This window comes from Poromitra crassiceps (assembly GCF_964638095.1).
Source record: "Poromitra crassiceps genome assembly, contig: HAP1_SCAFFOLD_288, whole genome shotgun sequence".
Taxonomy (NCBI): domain Eukaryota; kingdom Metazoa; phylum Chordata; class Actinopteri; order Beryciformes; family Melamphaidae; genus Poromitra; species Poromitra crassiceps.
In genome coordinates, this window is record NW_028152112.1 from 179,262 (window position 1) to 196,652 (window position 17,391).

General features: G+C 41.8%; 1 protein-coding gene across 1 annotated transcript in view; it reads left to right on the forward strand.

Annotated features, from left to right (window-relative positions):
• The window catches only part of LOC310770987 (ATP-binding cassette sub-family A member 2-like), a gene marked incomplete at both ends in the record, with an annotated part of 49,093 nt that overhangs the window by 20,239 nt on the left and 11,463 nt on the right, over window positions 1-17,391 (forward strand). The window contains 11 exon segments of the mRNA XM_083663680.1: window positions 1,053-1,266; window positions 3,901-4,006; window positions 4,090-4,201; window positions 4,775-4,826; window positions 7,404-7,578; window positions 9,111-9,226; window positions 11,143-11,290; window positions 13,394-13,522; window positions 14,624-14,751; window positions 15,816-15,936; window positions 16,376-16,554. Coding sequence (XP_083519806.1) covers window positions 1,053-1,266; window positions 3,901-4,006; window positions 4,090-4,201; window positions 4,775-4,826; window positions 7,404-7,578; window positions 9,111-9,226; window positions 11,143-11,290; window positions 13,394-13,522; window positions 14,624-14,751; window positions 15,816-15,936; window positions 16,376-16,554 — 1,480 coding nt within the window.

Here is a 17,391-nt window from a genome sequence, read left to right on the forward strand (position 1 = left end):
ACATCGAACATGGAGGCGGAATGTTTTTTCTATCCACACTTCTTGTTTTGTTTTGTTTAATTTAACCTTTATTTATACAGGGGAAGTCTCACTGAGAGCAATGCTCTCTTTTTCAGGAGTGCCCTGTTCACATTAACACACATTCATACCTGGAAGCTGACCAGTACAACCACAGCCTGATCTGCTGGCCACTGAGCAGCTCCACTGGAGCGGTTGGGGTTAAGGGCCTTGCTCAAGGGCAGCTCAGTGGTGGTAATGAGGGAGGGGCAAGCGCTGCCTTTTCACTTTCCTCACCCAAATTTATCCTGCCGGTCCCGGGTTTTGAACCGACGACCTTCCCGTCACAAGCTCGCTTCTCTTAACCGTTGCGCCACCACTGTCCAACGGTATTTGTAGTTGTTCCTCATCTCAAAAGCGGTTGCCGGTCTCTGTTCAGATTTGAATGGTCGACCAGCTCAATATAGAGGAAGATGTCAAGACTTTGAGCTTGATTCGAGTTGTAAAACTAGTGCCAACTCCTTGCTGCCACATAAGACACATATGATATTGAGTGAAATGAGTACACAATTACAGGAAAGTATTTGAAGCTCTATTTAGTCGTTTTCTTTGATTAGTAAACTTCCCAGACAATGCATGGATTGTTAGAATTGACCAGCTCAGTGGCCTTGTGGTCTGAGTGTCCGCCCTGTGACTGGGAGGTCGTGAGTTTGATCCCTGGCCGAGTCATACCAAAGACTATAAAAATGGGACCCATTTGCCTCCCTGCTTGGCACTCAGCATCTAAGGGTTGGAATTGGAGGGTTAGATCACCATATGATTCCCGAGCGCGGTGCACGCCAGGGGATGGGTCAAATGCGGAGAACAAATTTCACACATTGTGGGACTTTACCTTTACTTTACTTAGAATTATTGGCAGCTACTATTTGTGCCAGGCATGCATAAACCCCCATACAATCACACAACCTCATATTTTGTAAAAATCTACAAATAATGTTGTTCATTTTGAGTCAGAGGCAACTATAACTCCTCGTACCTGCTCTGTTTCTGGTCAGAGCCGGTGACGTCTCCTCCGACACTCCCCCTGTCCATCCACGAGCCAGTGCGCTGTACCTGCTCCATGCAGGGGACGGGCTTCTCCTGCCCCAGCGGGGTGGGCGGCCGGCCCCCCCTCATGAAGGTGGTGACGGGGGACATCCTGGTGGACATCACGGGCCGTAATGTCTCCGAGTATCTTCTCTTCACGTCGGACAGAGTGCGCCTGCACAGGTAGGACCGTGTCACTTTAATCACTACGCACCACTTGTCTCCCGTGACATTGGTGCAGAGACACTTTTGTAATTTTGTTTTTAGTTTTATTTATTTCCACACAATAAAAAGTGAAACGGAAAAAAAAAAATGCAAACAGGAAAATAATGTGCAGGGTCTCTACCCTCAGAAAACCAAAATAATAACAATACAATACAATCCAGGTGTGCAAAGCATACAATACAACAGAAACAAGAAGGAAACAAGAAAACAAATAAGACAAAGAAAAGAAAATCAACAGTAAAAAAAGAACAGAAAAGGAAAAACACAAAAAGCAATCAAAATAAGTGACAGGATAATGTGAGGTGTATGTATCATGTATGAGGGGGGCCATGCGTGACTCATCAGAGAGGTCGTAAGTTTGGATTTAAATGAGTTGAGAGATGATTGGCAATATTGATATACAGTATGTGTTCCGTAATATGGCGGCTCTGTAGCGTATTGAAAATTGGTTATTGGTAGTGAGACAATATGGGGGGTGATCTGAATGTCTTGTATTATGTATGTTAGAATTATGTGAATATGAATTATTATGTTAGAAAGTATAACCTACTGTACATGGTGCAGGGAGAGACAGGTGAGTACCGTAAATTCCGGACTATAAGCCGTGGCTTTTTCCCCGTTTTTTGGCCTTTTTTGGCCCCTGCGGCTTATAGTCCGGTGCGGCTTATCTATGGATTTTTTCAAAAAAAAAAAAAAAAAAAAAAATCTCTCTTTTTTAGCACTCTTTCTAACTATAAATCCACTTCTGTTTTAATTTCCTCTCTTGCCCTCTTTTCACCACACCGCGGACACTGTGTGCACTGTAAAAAAAAACACAGGTGGTGTTGTGTTATGTTGTTTTGTTGAAATGTTAATAAATGGGAGCTTCCTCAAACAGCCATCTCTTTCCCGACAATCCCCTCTGTGCATGAACCCTTACATATGGTAATTAAACATTAAAACACACAAAAAAAAAAAAACATTAAAACACCCGCGGCTTATAGTCCGGTGCGGCTTATATATGTAACAAACAGGCAATTTTGCAGGTGCGGCTTATACTCCGGTGTGGCTTATAGTGCGGAATTTACGGTATATATATATATTTATAGACAAAAGTGCATACCTGGAATGTGTTGATTTAGATTTTTTTTTTAAGTGCAGCTGATGGTTCAAATCTGTTCGAAGATGTAGCCAACCTAACATTTTTTTTGTATGATGTGAATTCTGTGAAGACTGGAGATAATTATACTGTATGTACTTGCCCATATGATATTTCCATACAATAGATATGGGTAATTAAACTGTAATAAAGGGTTAATCAACATGAATGATTTACCAAACTAGATATTTTTCCGATGATACCAAACCATTTGGCATTTTTTCCCATTCCCTTGTTTGCTTCTGAAATTAGAGAATCAAAGTTAGAATTAAAATGGTATCATCAGCAAAAAGTAAAGGCAGTATACATTTAGCAGATGCAGCAGCAAGGTCATTAATGTAAATAAAAAAAAGCAAAGCCCCAAGTATTGATCCTTCCTTGGGGAACCCCACACATTATTGTAGATCTTCCTGAAGACTCAGACACAGACATATTGCTCTCTGTTTTCAATATAGTTTAAAGTCGAACTGAACCCGTTCGTCACGTGCATATGAGTCCGTTTCAGACTGAAAACATAGTTTGTCTAAGATGACAGATTGAGAGGCGGGTCATAGTATCATGTCGATTATTTTATTTGACAATTCTGGGGACTTGATTGGGCTTTGGCCAATCCTGGCGTGTTCCGCCTCCAAATCGAGTGGGATTTAGTGTGTTGTGGCGCTCCCCTCGGGAAGAGCCTGGTGACGCGAGGTTGGTGGCTGAGTGGAGCTCAGCGAGCCGCAGGCAGCCAGCTGCCTTCGTGTTGCCGAGCGGAGAGTGCAGCCCGTCGGCCTGGAATCTCCGAAGTGCGACCCCTGACAACCAAGCTCTCCGATGCGCGCGCCATTATCGCTGCTGTAAATACGATATCCCTGGAATGCGCGTTAACGAGCCAGTTACATTTCTTTGCATTCTTAGAGATTATAGTTTTGGTTTTTTGTTCATGTTTCTTGGCCAAGTTAGTAGTTAGTTTATGGGATAGGAATTCTGCCAGATGACAGGCACTAGGCGCCATTTTCTACTTCATTTGGAAGAGAAAATTATCCTGAAATGAAGATTTGATTGACAGCTGCATGTCGGGATATGATTGGTTGAAATGGGGTAGAAATTTGATAGTACTAGGTGACGTCAGCAAACTGTACATTACTGTTATCAATGAAATCTTGAAAAATGAACTTTTGATGTGAAAAAGTGTGAAAAACTAAAGAAATTAGATTGTTGTGATTTTCTTTGCATACATTATTAAATAGGTGCACTGCATACCCAGGTATTTCAACTAAAAGAAAATAAGTCATTTTTGGGTTCAGCTCGACTTTAATAACCATCTGTATGCGCATTCATGAAAACCATACTATGACAACTTGGAGAGTTTCACGTTCATGTTCTTCCCACATTGGCATCGACTTAGTTCTTATTTCATTCATTCATTATTTTCTCATTTTAGAGGTAGAGATGATTGTCATTCTTGTCAATAGGTATGGCGGTATAACAGTGGGGAACATCCAGAAATCAATCCCAGCATCCTTTGGGAGGAAGACACCTCCCATGGTTCGCAAGATAGCAGTTCGCAGATCAGCTCAGGTAAGACAATCAGTCTGCAATGGACTAGGAGGATTACTACACAAAGAAGAGCGACTGCTGACAGAACTCCCCCTTGTGTCCAGGTGTTGTATAACAATAAAGGCTACCACAGCATGCCGACCTATCTCAATGTCCTCAACAATGCTATCCTTCGTGCCAACCTGCCCGCATCCAAGGGCAACCCTGCTGCATACGGTAATTTTGTATTTAATTTAACCTTTATTTGATATTAATAACAATCATAATCATAATCATAATAATGGATTCTATTTAAATATTGATTTTCACAGTGCTTAAAGACGCTTTACATTCACAGGATAAGAAACAACTTTCATGAAAATGAATAATAGGAATAAAATAGATGGGAGAGATAAAAAGAAGAAAAAGATTGCAAGTCTTTTTTGATGGATGGTAGGGTGTTAGCCTGTTGACCAGGTCAGTAGGGGAAAGCTGCTGGATGAGGGCGGAGTCGGGGAGGGTCTCAGCCAAAACAGGTCGATCTCATTGAGACACAGGGTCTCATTCTCAAGAGAGGCCTGCTACTAATATAAGATACAGCCTGGCTGCTGAGTACTGGGAATAACTTTCCCATTGGAATAACAAGTTGGAAACAATCGTCGCTTGGTTTTTTGGGAGCGTTTTTGGTTTGTTGATTACATGGACATAAACAAAGGTGTGTGTGTCTGTGTGTGTGTGTGTGTGTGTGTGTGTGTGTGTGTGTGTGTGTGTGCGCGCGCGTGCATGCGTGTGCACATTTGTGTTTTGCAGGGACAAACCACCCAATGAATCGGACCAGCGCCAGCCTTTCTTTGGACTACCTGTAAGTTGCTCAGCACCATTTACTTTATTCTCTTTTTCTTCTTTGGTGGTTTTTACCTCGGCACTATTGCTACGGCGTCATGGTCATCAAGGCAAAATTCAGCTCAGGTACTCAGGGTGGAAACACTTCACTCCTCTATGGTTTTACATTATCAAACTACTTCACTCCTCTATGGTTGTACACTATCAAACTACATCACTCCTTTATGCCTAAACACTATCAAACTACACTACTCCTCTATAGCTGAACACTATCAAACTACATCACTCCTCTCTAGCTGAACACTATCAAACTACATCACTCCTCTCTAGCTGAACACTATCAAACTACATTACTCCTCTCTAGGTGAACACTATCAAACTACATCACTCCTCTCTAGCTGAACACTATCAAACTACATCACTCCTTTATACCTAAACACTATCAAACTACATCACTCCTCTATAGCTGAACACTATCAAACTACATCACTCCTCTATAGCTGAACACTATCAAACTACATCACTCCTTTATGCCTAAACACTATCAAACTACATCACTCCTCTATAGCTGAACACTATCAAACTACATCACTCCTCTATAGCTGAACACTATCAAACTACATCACTCCTCTATAGCTGAACACTATCAAACTACCGTAAATTCCGGACTATAAGCCGTGGCTTTTTTCCCGTTTTTTGGCCCCTGCGGCTTATATAACGGTGCGTCTTATCTATGGATTTTTTCAGAAAAAAAAAATACAAATAAAATCTCTCTTTTTTAGCACTCTTTCTAACTATAAATCCACTTCTGTTTTAATTTCCTCTCTTGCCCTCTTTTCACCACACCGCGGACACTGTGTGCACTGTAAAAATAAACAACGGTGGTGTTGTGTTATGTTGTTTTGTTGAAATGTTACGGTAATACGGTAAATGGGAGCTTCCTCAAACAGCCATCTCTTTCCCGACAATCCCCTCTGTGCGTGACCACTTACATATGGTAATTACGGTAAGCAAACGGCCACTCGGCCATCAACTCCCTCCCCCGACTACCAGGAGAAAATCACAAACTTCGGCGAATTCACACAAAGGAAGATCAAGGAATATTCACAACAAGACGAGCAGTAGAAGCAACACTCTCACTTACCATGGGGAAGGTACGCAGAAATTCACACGACGCAGCTTTCAAGTTGAAAGCAGTCAATCTCGCATTAAAAGAGGGAAACAGAGCAGCCGCGCGTAACCTGGGCATCGATGAGTCAATGGTGAGGCGTTGGACGGTGCAGCAGGAGGACAAACACAAAGGAAGATCACGGAATATTATAGGAGTGTGAAAACATCCACAATCACCAACGGGTTCCAAAACGCTGGACTGCTGCGGGATGAAGAGGATGACGCCGCCACAGCTGGCGCTGAGGGCCGTCAGAGGCTTCAGAGGCTGTTCGATGCCGACAGTGATGAAGAGGAGTTCGTTGGTTTTGAGTGACAATGAAGGAGAGAGGAGAGTGGTTGACGAAGCCACCCTGAACCTGTTCGTTTCCGACACTGAAGATGAGGACTTTGGTGGTTTCAGTACGCAGGAAGAAGAGGAAGACGAGGATTAGTGACTTGACTTCTCTGGTTACAGGTTTGCTGCACATATAGCCTATTGTTGTGTGATTTTGTCTGGGGATTAGTGACCTGACTTTTGTTTTGTTTTGTTGAAATGTTAATAAATGGGAGCTTCCCCAAACAGCCATCTCTTTCCCGACATTCCTCTCTGTGCACGAACCCTTTCATATGGTAATTAAACATCAAAACACCCGCGGCTTATAGACCGGTGCGGCTTATAGAAGAAAAAAATAGTCAATTTTGGTCCCGCGGCTTATAGACCGGTGCGTCTTATAGTCCGGAATTTACGGTACATCACTCCTCTCTAGGTGAACACTATCAAACTACATCACTCCTCTCTAGCTGAACACTATCAAACTACATCACTCCTTTATACCTAAACACTATCAAACTACATCACTCCTCTATAGCTGAACACTATCAAACTACATCACTCCTCTATAGCTGAACACTATCAAACTACATCACTCCTCTATAGCTGAACACTATCAAACTACATCACTCCTCTATAGCTGAACACTATCAAACTACATCACTCCTCTATAGCTGAACACTATCAAACTACATCACTCCTCTATAGCTGAACACTATCAAACTACATCACTCCTCTCTAGGTGAACACTATCAAACTACATCACTCCTCTATAGCTGAACACTATCAAACTACATCCCTCCTCTATAGCTGAACACTATCAAACTACATCACTCCTCTCTAGGTGAACACTATCAAACTACATCACTCCTCTCTAGCTGAACACTATCAAACTACATCACTCCTCTATAGCTGAACACTATCAAACTACATTACTCCTCTCTAGGTGAACACTATCAAACTACATCACTCCTCTATAGCTGAACACTATCAAACTACATCACTCCTCTATAGCTGAACACTATCAAACTACATCAGGGTTTAAATCATTTAAGAAGTGTGAGAATCAAGTCTCTTCTTTAATTAGCACAATATGCTCTGCTCCTCTACATCCAGGCTCCAGGGGACAGATGTGGTCATTGCTATCTTCATCATTGTGGCCATGTCCTTTGTGCCAGCCAGCTTTGTGGTGTTTCTGGTTGCAGAGAAATCCACCAAGGCCAAACACCTGCAGTTTGTCAGCGGCTGTGACCCCGTGATCTACTGGCTGGCTAACTACATGTGGGACATGGTGAGGGAGGATGTTCATGTGGACGTGTGTGTGTGTGTGTGTGTGTGTGTGTGTGTGTGTGTGTGTGTTTGTGAGAAGATGGCAGGTTTCTTGTCATCCCCTCTAAATATCAGATTGTATTTGAATTATCCTAAACCAATTTCCCAAAGCCATCCACTGATTCATTTTTGATTCACATCGAGGTAGCTGAGATGATATCCCACACAACTACTAATCGCTTAAAATAACCTTACATTTACATTAATCCACCTCTTAATTTATGCAAAATCCCCTTAAAAATACTTCCCGGAGTTATTAATGGAGGAGACATGTTACCAGATGTTAACACATCTTTTTACCAGGAGACATCAAAACCACCTTAAACACGACTTAACACAACTTCATTTTTGACTCATCATTACTTTATCATTTAATGTAAAACCTACTTTATAATTTAATTTAAGGAGACAACAACATCGATAACTCATTAATAACCTTGTAAAACCTTACAAACCCATAATGCTAACCTTACTTTACAGTATTAAAACTGATATTTTTTAGTCGATAATTTATGTTTATGTAATTAAGGAAATTTCAGGGAGAAAATGAAGGGCTTTGGCTTCTTGGCATTGATTGATTGATTGGTTGACTTTATTCATGGATATAGAGACAAAAGATAAAAGGGATAGCATGTAAAAGTGTAAAGTACCGGTAAACACTTATTTCCAACATGGTCCCTGATGTTTTAAAAACAGGACAAACAGTAACACAAAACATAGCCATCTAAAAACTGTAGCAAAAAAAAACCATGACAATCATAGTATACATTAAACACCAATACACATGGTATTTCAAAATCCTGTCCTAAAGTCTTCCATCATAGTCACAATCAAATTACATCCGAAAATACAAACATTTACACAAAATAGAAACAGTCATCACAGTGAACACAATATGCTCACAGGCCACATTAGGCCTACGAAACTATACCTTCACCTTACTCCAGAAGATGAGCGTGGACTAAACTAGAGCTGTGCATCTTCACTGATCTCACGATTCGATACGATTCGATTATACAAGTCTACGATTCGATTCGATTCGATTATTCGATGCATCTCCGATGCATCGCGATGCATCTTAAATCGATGCATCACTTTTTCCGCAATACATGATTTATTTTTTCTCACTTTCTTTTTTCTCAGTGTGGCTACTTTTCCAATAAAAGTGCATTTGGAATTGCATTGTATTATGATCCATAATTAAAATAAACAACTGCATGTACTTACATTCTATTTTATTTGATTATTAAAAAAAAAAAAAAAAGAAAAAGAAAATTAAATAATCGATTTTTGATATTTGTTAATCGATTCAGAATCGCGATGCATCTCTGAATCGATTATTTTCGGCAGCTCTAGACTAAACACTACATGACATAGAAACGCACAGGCGAGGCAATTGACTTATCCCGATTTTTGAATGGGAAAGAGATATAATGAGTAAAATTGAGTGTTTCTCCAAGTCTGAGTGCTCGCTCTCGTCTGGTCTCTCCCCAGCTGAACTACCTGGTACCCGCCACGTGTTGTGTCCTCATTCTATTCGTGTTCGACCTGCCGGCCTACACCTCCCCCACAAACTTCCCCGCAGTCCTCTCCCTCTTCCTCCTCTACGGGTGAGTCATCTTATGTTTGTACATTTTACATTTGAGCCATTTAGTGGATGCTAACTCGCAATGGCTATGTTGTCATGGACAGAGTAACCTGGTTATTGCCCATCTCATTAAGCCTTAATCAAGTTAAGCAGTTTACACAGTCAGACCTTTGATCCAAAAGCCCTGTTTGATACCATTCCCTATTACAGAAATAGTAGCCCTGTTTGCCATTTTTTACAAGTGTCCGAATTCTCAACTGTTAATTTCATTCACTATATAGTCCACTATAAAATGCCCACAATGCATTGCAATTTCTAGTGAACAGCAATTATAAAGCGGCTCTCTCAAATCAAACAATCTGATTGGTTCACAGCTGTGGTATATTTATCGTATACCACAGCTAGAGCCGCATCCCCGAAAAACACTCCGCCTCTGAGAAAACAAATGGTAGCTAGCTAGCCTGCTATCCTCGCAAACGGGAGCTCCTAAGCCAACCTGTGTCACCATAATACCCAGAGTGCCTTGCGCTAGTGTTTACTGTCATCTCCTGCTAGTGACGTCATCAGTATGCAACAGCTGAACTAGCTAGCCGCAAGCTAGCTAATGGCGATAACAACATTCGCTAGCTGCCTATCGAAATAGAAACATTTAAGGTTAGCTTCGACCTCCGGGGTGGCTTATCTATGGACGAGTGGATTGCAGTGCTTAACGGACACGTTATCTCCAGAAAAAAGCCACCTAGCCTCGTACCTAACATTAGCACAAGCATTAGCCAAAGTTAGCTAGCTAAGGTTAGCTGTTTGTCAACAAGCCTGTCTAGCTGACATTACGTCCAGCAACTGGGTCGGTTGTGCAGGAAGCCAGGAGGGACTATTTTATTACGCGGAAGAGTATGATTTATTAATTTTTGATCGTTCCCCATAGTTCAGTAAACACTACATGTGGAATAGTGAGTGAGTGAATGAGTGAACCATTCTGAACATGGCTAATGTGATTGAGTCTTCCAGTTCCCATGAATAAAACAATCAACAGAATATTCCTCCTTCCTCTTTGGCTGAGCAACAGTACGTTACTTCTAATACAGTGGAAAGAAATTATGATACCGATAGTATTTCTTGCCGCCATGTTTTTTGACTGTTGGAGTTTGAATTTGCGCAGAAGGTGAAAACCAAAAGTGAAGCGAGTTTAGAGGTTTTCATGCCACAGTAAAATGTTTCATATGGTTAAGCTAAAGAGAGAGTAGAAAGCGTTGTTTTTTACTTCCCCCTTGAAGTTTCTCAAGAGGAAAATGCTCAAAAGTCATCCGATTTGTGTGAATTTGACGCCACCGCAGGCCACGCTCCCCCTTGTCCTCATTTATATGGTAATTAACGATGAATAAGATGAAAAATATCTCTCCCCGCTCGCGTGACCTAGAAAAAAAGGCTGAGGCGCTGGCTGTCCCCTTGATTACAGTTATGATCACTAATGCATAATTCATAATCGCCTGTCTCCAATCCCGATTTCACATAGGTCGAATTAATATTTGAATGTAAATTGAAATGGCCTATCATGGTATCTTCACCTGCTGTAAACTGATAAGCAATACCAACTGCTCAGCATCAGCATTTTTTGTGATCCATATCAATAATGCACATAATCATGAATTAAAAATACGAAATCATTATCACTGGAAATGTCAGTAAAATATATACTGTATATACATAATTCAAGTACTGTGTGTATGCAATCATATCAAATCATATCATGAGGTCCTTGACAATATTAAGTCCTATATTTTCTTGATTTGACATGGGTATATTTTCATCATATGACAGAGTTGCATGGCGGATGTGTTTGTGTGTGGTTTGCTGTTTTGATGTAAAGTGCAATGAGTTTCCCTGCACAGTATATGAAATGTGCTATACCAGTCAAGTTTGACTCTCTGATTGTTCCAGGTGGTCCATCACTCCCATCATGTACCCTGCCTCCTTCTGGTTCGAGGTTCCCAGCACTGCCTATGTCTTCCTCATTGTCATCAACCTCTTCATAGGCATCACTGCCACGGTGGCGACCTTCCTTCTCGAGCTCTTTGAGCATGACAAGGTCAGTTTGACCCTCGTTACTGCAGCTTTTTATTTTGCCTGAGACAAATCTGCTTCCCAACCATCTCCAAAGCGCTGGCGTACTCTTCAGAGGTTGCTTATGTTCAACAGCGACTGTGAACAGCTGATTGCGTTTCTAAATGTACAACTTGGCCCGTTTCAATAGAACTAAATAGATATTCATACATAATATCTGTGTGGTTTTTGACTAGGAACTGATCATTCTACCATTGATATGTCTAATTGATTTTGTGTTTAGATAATCAGCGTGTTAGCTAGCTAACCGTAGTATCAGATCAGCTAACGGGGAAGTCCCACCAGGATGCGTTACGTATGCGTTCCGGCTCCGACGCGCTCGTCGGAGCTGCTCGCGGGCATTTTAGTCAACGTGTGTGATCCCACCAGGCGCGTATCAGAAGCGGCTCGACGCCCCGCTCCGCTAAAGATACGCGGCAGTTCTATTTTTCACGGATGACGCCTGGAAGCTGCGTCAAGCTGCACAGAGCAGATCGTTCAGCCCGGAAGTCAGACACAGCAACTGCACGAGAATCCGGTAGATTTTCATAATAAAACACCGTGTGCAGACGCAATACCGACTCCTTCTCCTTCTCCCCCTCTACGTAGTCGTTCAAGTAGACGAAGAAATGCAAGAGTTCTCCTCCTGCTAACAGGCACTGTACGACAAATAAAGAAATAATTTCAGCCTACTTACCCATGGTAGAAGCACGACAATCAAGGGAAAATGACCAAATCAAAAGCAAGTCAACGACAGACTGTGTTGTTTGTGTGTTGTGCTCTTTACATCCACCCCATTGTACACACAGTATCGCGCGATCTCGTAAATCCCGCGCGATCTTGTATCCAGCTGGCAGGCAGCGCTCGGAAGCGCTCCGCTTCTGAAGCGCGTGCTGTGGGACATGCCGACGTGCAGAAGACGGAGCAAAACCGCGGCGCAGACGGAACGCTGCGCAGACGGGCCTGGTGCGACCAAGGTGTAACCGTCTTGTTGTAAACAAGTATGGTAATTTACACTCTAGTTAACGTATCTATAAGAAGCTTGTGTTAGTAGTAACATGTAGTTGCATTGGATTGCATTCGAATTGTATGCTAAATGACATATGGCACAATTGCAAATTAAAAAACAGCAGCAGCGTGCACACTCCAAAATAAAGTAAATGAAGGTGCAGGGCCAAGGTAGAAACTTAAAAAAGGAGAAAAGGCCAGCAGCACTCCACAATGTCCTTCGTGCGTTTAATAAGGTCTTGTGCAGCACAGCATCAACGCTGATGAAGGCTACCTGCTGTGCATCACTACACAGTCTTCATCAGCTAAGACCTTTAACCCTAGAACACTAACGTGATTTAAAGTCACACCATCACTAACGTTGGGTGTATTTCACCCGATGCAATATACCCCATAAAACATACTTCTCATCAAAATATCTTAAAGTACAACAATACATGGCAAATTGAGGTACTCTTCTTTTGTTTTTAAATGTGAAATATCACAAAAAACACAAAAAAGTATATTATGGGGGACACTATAAAAAATATGTCAAATTCGGGAAAAATGAGGTAATCGTTATAAAAATTTAAAAAACAAAACAAAACAGGAGCTCCCAACTTCTCCTTCGGTCCACCCATTCATGGGACTTGTGTGGTGAAAAAAAAAAAAAAAGTCACCACAATACCATTAACCCTAACCCGAAGATATTTTACCCTCTATCACTAACGTCGGGTGAAAATCACCCGAACACGTAGCCGGTAGAAAAAACCATGAATGGGAGCAGGGAAACAAACTTACATTCAATGACGTCAGTGAGCATCCTGAAGGTACCTAAGGACCCGCCCACCTCAGACAGCAGCAAGACAATGAAAATCACGCGAATTCAATTGTCCGGGTGAAAATCACCCGACGTTAGTGTTCTAGGGTTAAGAAAGAACACACATTAGGACTAAATGGGAACAATTTCACAGATCCTCCCCCTCCCTCCAAAATAGAGCATTGTGGAATAGAACGAGGTGGTTTTGTGTTGCAGCACTATCAGAGTTAGCCTGTGGGTGCTTCTGTACGTATTCCTTCACTCCCTCGGTTTCTCCTCCAGGATCTGAAAAGAGTCAACAGCTACCTGAAGTCCTGCTTCCTCATCTTCCCCAACTACAACCTCGGCCACGGCCTGATGGAGATGGCCTACAATGAGTACATCAACGAATACTACGCCAAAATAGGTAAGGTAATAAGATGATTTTGCTCTTATGACATCACTATGACTGACAGTAGAATGACATCATCAGTGCCTATGACATCATCAGTGATGTCATAAGATGATATTACCTGTTCATTGGCACCTCAGGTGTTCATTGGCAAACTTCAGACGGGCCTGTAGGTACATAAACCGAAAACCTAACTATGTAATTTAGGGTCTTATGTGACTAATTGTAAGCCTCAAAAGGTTTGAGACATTAGTTTCAAGCCAAATCCTAAATATCGCCATTTCAATGTTTACAATTTTTCTTGAGGCAGCATCAAAAATACATCTATGACAATGTAATGTACGAATGCATTTAGTGTAAACACAATTATAGAATGCTTCATCATTTTGGAAATGAATGTGTGCGTGTCTGTGGGATGTCACCCAGGGCTGGTTTTCAGTGCAGTCCTTTTTCAGGTCCAGGCCCGGTTTTACAGGGGTGCAAAAGCACGCATTGCACCCTTATTTTAATTGTCTGCATGCTCAGTTGAAAAGAGTGGGGGAGGGGGGGGGGGGAAATTATGTCATAATAATAAAAGATAATGTAGCCTAGTAGAGTGTTGTATGTTCTGAAATACTTATGTTGCAATATTCTTTGCTTAAACACTTTACAGCATTTAAAGAGATTATTTGGTCTTAACCAAAGGTACAATGAAATCTCCATGCTGCAGCTGCACACTTACTGTTTAAACTTGAATTATAATTGTTGTTTTTCTTTGTTCTTTGATGTGAATGTATGGCTTTTTAGAACCTATATGTAACATTTTAAGGTTGAGATAATTGTATTATCATTATATGGTCCAAATATTTCAGTAAAGCACTTGAAACACTTGAAATATTCTTGCTTGGCTGGTATCATTCTATTTGAAATGATGGTAAAATGCATTATTTTTAGTAAAATAACATGTCAAATTTTTCGGGCGGCCAGCCACCCGGGTCGGCCGGTGCATGTGCACCCCTTCCTATCTAGGATGCATCCCTAGTCATCTTGTTCTGGAACCGGCCCTGTTCAGGTCCTCCCTGTCTGCTTTTCAGTTGATGGTGTCTTGTTAAACAGACACTGAATCTGTGTTTTCAGGCCAGTTTGACAAGATGAAGTCTCCATTTGAGTGGGACATCGTGACTCGAGGACTCGTTGCCATGACAATCGAGGGCTTTGTCGGCTTCCTCATCACCATCCTGTGCCAGTATAACTTCCTCAGGAAACCTCCGTGAGTCTGTTAGCATGTTGGTGTAACCTCTGTGAGTCTGTTAGCATGTTGGTGTAACCTCTGTGAGTCTGTTAGCATGTTGCTGTATATAAATAAACCTCTGTGAGTGTGTTAGCATGTTGGTTTATTATAAATAACATGACATATAACATACTGCTTTGTGTGTACACGTGTACAATGGAATCTGATTAAATCTATTTACTTATTTATTTAATTTGGCGGGGGACAGTACAAGTCAATCAACATTTTAGTTCACACTTAAATGTAAATGTGTTAGCCAAGAGGCTAATTTCTGTATTCCCCAGGCAGGTCAAGAGCATAATCATTACAATAAACAAGAATACATGTTAGAAAAAATAAAACAGTATAAAAGTTAGTAAATATAAACAGTGCAGTACTATTAAAAATAATTAATAAAAACAATAATAACTCAACTAACTTAACTTAACTTATTTCCTACCAATATGGCGCTTTACAATACACACAGCTCATTGGCTGTGTTTGCTATGTGATTGATTGTGATCATTTGTGAATTTATTACAATCACCTGTTATTTTCCCATCAAGATGGCCATGTGATGATGCAACTGAATGCTATGAATTGCTCTCTCTACTTGCATGTAAAACCCACAGCTGGATGCAACAAGTCCAAGTGAGTTTGCTAGGGGGTTGTTGAAATGCATTCTGGGAAATGCAGTGCACTACTAGCCAAATGCGGTGCAAAATGCACTAACTGAAATTGAAGTAGACAAGGCAAGTTCAGGGGAAATGTGTACACCAAAAAACGAAACTACAGCAGCTCATCAGAAAATATCGATGACATAGCAGTGAAACAGTATGTCCAGTAGGGTGGATTTATCCTTCAAGAATAAGCTGTCATTGCCAAGTGCTCCCTGTTTACATAAAGTGCTGTGTAAGTTTAACAAGTGAGTATACAATGTACGGTTACAGGAATAAGTTAGTGCCCGAGTAGAAATGAATGTGTGTGTGTGTGTGTGTGTGTGTGTGTGTGTGTGTGTGCGTGCGTGCGTGCGTGTGTGCGTGCTTGCGTGTGTGTTGATCCAGGAGAGTGCCAGTCAGCTGCCAGCCGATAGAGGATGATGATGTAGACGTTGCTTGTGAGAGGCGAAGAGTGCTGCGAGGAGACGCCGACAACGACATGCTGAAGATCGACAACCTCACAAAGGTCGCCACAGTTAATACAAAAACAATATCCAAATCGCAATATTGACTGCTGCAGTTTTCAAATCACTGGAAGTTAAAATTGTATCTCATGGCAATTAGTGTGAAATGCACACTTTACTTAAACATCAATAATTCTTGAATGGGTTGTCCGATTGGCTCACGGTAAATAAACACTAGAAGAAATCACACTTAAACAGCCTGTTGAAATCGAGTATTGATTGGGCAATTACCACGAGATCAAGCTGAAACAGACCTATCAACTTTGTTTCTGTGGATAAACTCCCCTGATTAGATTGAGTTTGACTGTCATATCAACAATTATTACTGTACGACACTTCGCATGTTAAAATAGTGTTAACTTATCACAACAAAATCTGAAAAAGATGTGAACTGTTCATGTGACGTTCATCTGCGTGCACTCTCTTTGCCTTCTCGCTCAGGTCTACAAGTCCAGGAAGATGGGTCATATCCTGGCCGTGGACAGGTTGTGTCTGGGCGTTCGTCCCGGCGAATGCTTTGGCTTGCTGGGGGTGAACGGAGCCGGGAAGACCACCACCTTTAAAATGCTTACCGGCGACGAGAGCACCACAGGAGGGGAGGCCTTCATCAGTGGAAACAGGTACAATACCGGGAGGACAGGCCCTTTCACTGTACAGGAATACACCCGGTTTTGGGGAGTTGTCCAGGTCAACCTCCGGCCTTCCATGTCAACACTTTAGCATGCACTATACTGAGCGATACTGTAGATCGCCTGATACTGACATTTGTCCAGAAATACCGTATGCACCAACTTATATACAGAGACTACGCTGAATGTCCAAGCAGAATGCAAGAAAGCAGCATCATACATGTATGTATTATTATGGATTATTATGTGTGGTGTGCAGCAGAGGCCTGCTACACGACCCGAACCTGACGGGACCCGAGACCCGATTCTGGGTATTGGACAGGTAGGGTTAAATAAACAGTTAGGGCTGGGGTCAGGTAGGGTTAAATAAACAGTTAGGGCTGGGGTCAGGTAGGGTTAAATAAACAGTTAGGGCTGGGGTCAGGTAGGGTTAAATAAACAGTTAGGGCTGGGGTCAGGTAGGGTTAAATAAACAGTTAGGGCTGGGGTCAGGTAGGGTTAAATAAACAGTTAGGGCTGGGGTCGGGTAGGGTTAAATAAACAATTAGGGCTGGGGTCAGGTAGGGTTAAATAAACAGTTAGGGCTGGGGTCAGGTAGGGTTAAATAAACAGTTAGGGCTGGGGTCAGGTAGGGTTAAATAAACAATTAGGGCTGGGGTTGGGTAGGGTTAAATAAACAGTTAGGGCTGGGGTCAGGTAGGGTTAAATAAACAATTAGGGCTGGGGTCGGGTAGGGTTAAATAAACAGTTAGGGCTGGGGTCAGGTAGGGTTAAATAAACAGTTAAGGCTGGGGTCGGGTAGGGTTAAATAAACAATTAGGGCTGGGG